This window comes from Bos indicus, chromosome 3, assembly GCF_029378745.1.
Source record: "Bos indicus isolate NIAB-ARS_2022 breed Sahiwal x Tharparkar chromosome 3, NIAB-ARS_B.indTharparkar_mat_pri_1.0, whole genome shotgun sequence".
Lineage (NCBI taxonomy): Eukaryota > Metazoa > Chordata > Mammalia > Artiodactyla > Bovidae > Bos > Bos indicus.
In genome coordinates, this window is record NC_091762.1 from 11,720,013 (window position 1) to 11,724,633 (window position 4,621).

Sequence of the window (4,621 nt, forward strand, 5' to 3'; positions counted from 1 at the left end):
GGCTGGCATCTGATCAATGTATCCCTTCCTTGCTTGGCTTTGTCCATAAAAATAATCCTCAGTCTCCATGTTCTGTTCCTAACTTTCCAAAATATGAATGTATCCCCTGAATATGTGTATCCACAAAGACATATATAGTAATACACAATCTCAGAGAAGTAGGAATGTCAGTCCAAACCTACCCTCTCTTTGACAAGAGAAAATCTCATGTGTTATTATTTTATTTAAATATCTCTGAAGATGCATGAACACCATGACAGCGATGAAGTCTGAAACACTTAGCTACCTCCTTCACCTTTGGTGGGAGACAGACAAAGAGTTTTAATAAGAACATAGCCAAATGATGCAGAGATGACAAAAAGGGAAGGGATTAAGACAATTTATTTGACAATACATTTATTTCAGTCAGTATTTATTGAGAAAGATCTCTTTCAGGACAAACCAGCTACATAATTTGTGAGGCCAGTATAAAATGAAAATGCAATATCTCCTTCAAAAATGAACAGGATTTTGAGATGGCAACAACTGCACAAGTTACCTGCCCACAATCTGCCAAGAACCAGGTGAGGTTTTCGATGATGGACACAAATACAAACACGTAAATCTTGCTTTCAAGCAAATGAGAGAAAAACACAAAAAATTTAAAATGACTGTTTGGAGTAGGAAGAGATGAGTGTATTTAGGAAGAACAGTCCAATTTGGGATATAAAGAAGAGCTTTCCCCTGGACAATCCAAGTAAGTTCTTAAGAAAGAGGCATCTGAATTAAAATTTTAAGGATCAATAGTGATGAACATGTGGCTGAAGTAGAAAAGATATTCTGGAAGATGGGAGGGAAAAAAACAGATTTTCAAAAGGGTGCAGGCCTGGTCTCTGACAGAACAAATCACTTTAGCAAAATCAAGCTTTGTTTAGAGCTATGAATCATGTTTAAACAGAAGTGGAAAATAATTTTATGTGGAAGGTAAAACTAATGACACTAGAGTTGATTTAGTCTAGCTTTCCATTTCTTTAAGAGTTTGTTTTTGATCCATGATTCCTGTGCCAAGCAGAGCTGATGTCCTGAATTCCTGGGGTCTTGGGTTTTGGCTCCTATGGGAAAGGCAGGGTGGGAGATAGAGAAGACATCCTGATTTGAGCTGTGGGAGGAAAAGAAGATCTCGGTCAAATAAGGGAAATCAGAGAAAGGAGAAAGGGAGAAAAAAAGAATAAACTGATAAGAAGCTGAAGAGACAAAACAAGACTCACCTCTGCTTTTTAAACAATGAATCAACTATAACCAACATGACCAAGGTAACTATTACAATTAAGCAGATCAATATCCAGAATACGGAGTATCCACCTAAGTGGGGATAAAATAAGAAAATCAATCTATAAAGTGCTCTCTTTTCTACCATAGTTAATGCTTCTCATTTCACAGTGGTGGGACCTCCCAGAGTTTTAATCTGTCTTTTCTAGAGTCCTCATTTCAATTCATCCTGAGTCTGTGTCTCTGGTCTGTCCACTTTTTCTCTCTTTCATCAAATCACCAGCTCCTTCTTTTTTTTCTCTCTAGTACTTCTAATCCTCTTCTTGCATTTTCTTAAAATTTAACTGGTGTCATGCTCCACCTTTCTTTCCATGGATTCCCCCACCTGTAACCTCTTGCGCATAGCATTTCTGGCCATTTTTTCTAAGTTCCTCACTCATTAGCTGTTTTTACTATGAAAAGACTATCACCTCCCAGCAGACCCCAGTTCTCTCTCACCCCAGTGGATGATGATGTCCTGGCCTCCTAGGCTGCTGTGCTTCACTTGGCAACTCAGGCCAGCCGCCTCCCCAGCTGCCACATCCAGGGTTACTCGGAGATACCAGGTCCCATCAGCATTGGGCAAGACATCACCTCGTCGAGTCCCTGGGTGCTTCTGCTTACCCCTCATCCACATCACCCATATGGGCTTTGGATGAAAGCCAGAGACATGGCACACCAACAACAGACGGCCAGGCCCAGGACTGGGGCCTTTGGACACCCAAGCCTCTGGCTTCACTAGAGAGTAAAGAGGAGGATAAACAGAATTTAGGAGGGCACCCTAGACTACAGTTTAGTGACTTAGGGTTCCTTAAGTAGTTTGAGTAATCACTTCTTCCTCTTTTCTAGGAAACAGTTCTAAATCCAAACATCTCACCCTCTAGCTTCTTATTATGTGTTTCAAAAGGTTGATAAAGAGTAGAAAACTCAAATACAGGTGTTGATACACCGGAAATAGGAGGGGAAAAAGAGTTGGGCTCACCTTGTTTTTCCAGTTCTGCCTTCCCTGCTTCAAGGACTCCTGCCAGAAACCGAGGACAGGTGTCACTGAGAAGCCTCTGCACAATTTCTTTAATAACTCGGTAGTGGTTGAGCACCTTACAGACATTCTCAGCTCGACTTCCTGCTTCTGGAGATGGCTTCCAGGAATTTTCTTGGAAACTCAGGAAATCTAATCCTTGATATGCTCCATTTAAGAAGGTTTCCAAAGCCTTCCCAGAATGAATTAAACATCCAAATGATACCTGGAGCTCAAAGGGGTCTGCGGGTAGATAAGGAAGAGAGAATCAATATGGAAAGAATTACAGGGAAGGAAAGTAAACAACCTAGAGATTTAAAGGAAGGAAAACTTGCTGGGGGATCACATGGAAGGCCAGAGGTGGGACAGGAAAAGGGAAGTTTGTGGGAAGAAAATTTTGAGATAATAAAGGTATTTTGAAATAATTAAGGGGAAGGGCTAGACGGAAGTCTGTTAGAGAAATAAAGGACATTAACCGGAAGAGCAGACTGGGGAGTGGTTAGGTACAAGCAGAACCTTGTAAACATGGAAGAAAGGAGGGCAGAATCTTGGTTGGGAAAGGCTGACTCTGAGGCCAGGGTGCTGGGCAGAAGATCAAGAACAGACAGTTATTCAAGGTCTAGAACCTGATGGTATGTTTAGAGGTGTGAGAGCTATGTGTATTGGGTGGGAGAATAGAGTGGGAGTGGTGGTGAAGGGTGCAGCAGAGGAGGGACAGTGCCCAAAAGGAGACAAGGAACAACGTCAGCGTCCACATTCCATCTATCCTTTGAAAGATGGTCAGAGCCTTCTGGCGAATATTCTCTTGGAATAAAGAACTCACATTCAAACTGAAACTGACTGGCATAGGCCTGCACTTCCCGTGGGAAACTGTGGAGGTACAGCTGTAAGAATGCCTGGATGTTCTTCAGTTCCTCCTTGCTGAAGTTACCCTGGGACCAGGGCCTCAGAAAGCGGATGCTGGCCAAGACACTATCCCAGCCATGAGTCTGCAGGTCGCCCAGCCAGCCTGAGCCCTGGGTCTTCGTCCAGCTGTGATTGGCAAAGGAGGAGATCTGGATCAAGCGGAAGGAGGGGGATTCTTCTGCAGCCAGATGATGGGGTCCTGGAACCTGAAGACCTGAGAGAGAGAGTGAAAGCATGGGAAAAGTTGGCCCCATAGAGGAGAGGATGCATGGTTACACATAGAGGAGAGATGGTTACACAGGTTGCACGTATTCTTATACCCTCTGCCTCTGAGCTAGCATCCTCTTCCCAAAATCAGGCAGATTAACTGAAGAGCAGATTAACTGAGACTATGACAAAGAATACTTTTCTAGGAACTAACCTGGTGTGCAGACCCCAAGGGCATCCTGTAGGTGCATTACTCCCTTCCCCTGGGTCCTCCCCAGAACCTCTCTACCCTGGAGTGCCCAGCCAAGGGTGTCTTTCCACCTGGGATCATCTTACCCACTGTGCTTGCCCCATGGCAGAGAAGTCCCTTGAATAGCAGAGGCAGCAGAAGCAGCATTGGAGCTCTGTTAAGTGAAGGATTACTGCACAGGCAAGCTGCCCTCAGAACTCAGACACGGTTCCCCTCTCTACCCTCTCACCCTCTCATCTGACTTCCCTTGGTACACCAACACACAAACCTCTCCCTCTGCCAACTTCCCTGCCAGAGAAACCCTACAGCGTCTGGCAGTCACAGGCCTCCCACACGGTCTCTCACTTCCCCTCCACTTCTCCCATTATCTGACTTCCTGATTTTCTTCTGTGTGTGCCTACGCCATCCTGACCCCCTCTACTGCAGCCAGTCCTGGCTTCTGAAGAAAGCCTATTGTCTGTGATTTGGCTGGAATACTTAGCATCTTTTAGCATTGGAGAAATCAAGTCCATACTTGGGTTCTCAGTGTCTTCCTCTGTGAGAAGAAATGATGGAAGGTGATCAGTGATGCCCAGTGGCCTTTTCAGCAGTCTTCTCACTCCTCATCCTTCTGTAGTCTCCTCCTCCTGTATGCCGCTTGGCTACCTTTCCCCCTTCTTATTGGTCTTCCCTGTTTTTCTCTACTAACTGCTTTCCCCCTGGAGTCGACACTCACTCCTCTCACCTGTCCTGCCTGTTCCACCTCATCTCAGTCCCCTTCGTCCCTTCAGTCTGCTTTTCTCAAAATCATTGCCAGAAAACACTAGACATTTTGAGTGTAGCCGTTAGTGTACAGGCAAACCTCATTCATCATCCACAATGAAAAAGAAGCAGTAGTGACAATACAGGTTACCAGATAATCTATAAAAAATGCCCTTTTGCTCAGTTTTCCTGGACAGACTAGTTGTCACTGT

The 4,621-nt window shown here is 44.5% G+C and overlaps 1 protein-coding gene across 1 annotated transcript; it reads right to left on the reverse strand.

Annotated features, from left to right (window-relative positions):
* Positions 1–364: 364 nt before the first annotated feature.
* LOC109578994 (T-cell surface glycoprotein CD1e, membrane-associated-like) lies at positions 365–4,007 on the reverse strand. Its single transcript, XM_019988443.2, has 6 exons — positions 3,755–4,007; positions 3,129–3,425; positions 2,270–2,548; positions 1,747–2,025; positions 1,248–1,341; positions 365–1,138 (listed from the first exon to the last, which is right to left on the reverse strand). Exons 1-6 carry the CDS (start codon positions 3,813–3,815, stop codon positions 979–981), a joined length of 1,170 nt encoding a protein of 389 aa, XP_019844002.2. The 5' UTR covers positions 3,816–4,007; the 3' UTR covers positions 365–978.
* Between the last annotated feature and the right edge of the window lie 614 nt (positions 4,008–4,621).

Bases quoted from the DNA above. Each gene is read 5' to 3' on its own strand.
- LOC109578994 (XM_019988443.2), bottom strand. From the start codon at position 3,815: ATGCTGCTTCTGCTGCCTCTGCTATTCAAGGGACTTCTCTGCCATGGG. The intron at 3,426-3,754 runs GTAAGATGATCC...TCTCTCTCTCAG, and splicing joins CCATGGGGCAAGCACAGTGG to GTCTTCAGGTTCCAGGACCC. The intron at 1,342-1,746 runs GTGAGAGAGAAC...ATCCCCACTTAG, and splicing joins GGACATCATCATCCACTGGG to GTGGATACTCCGTATTCTGG.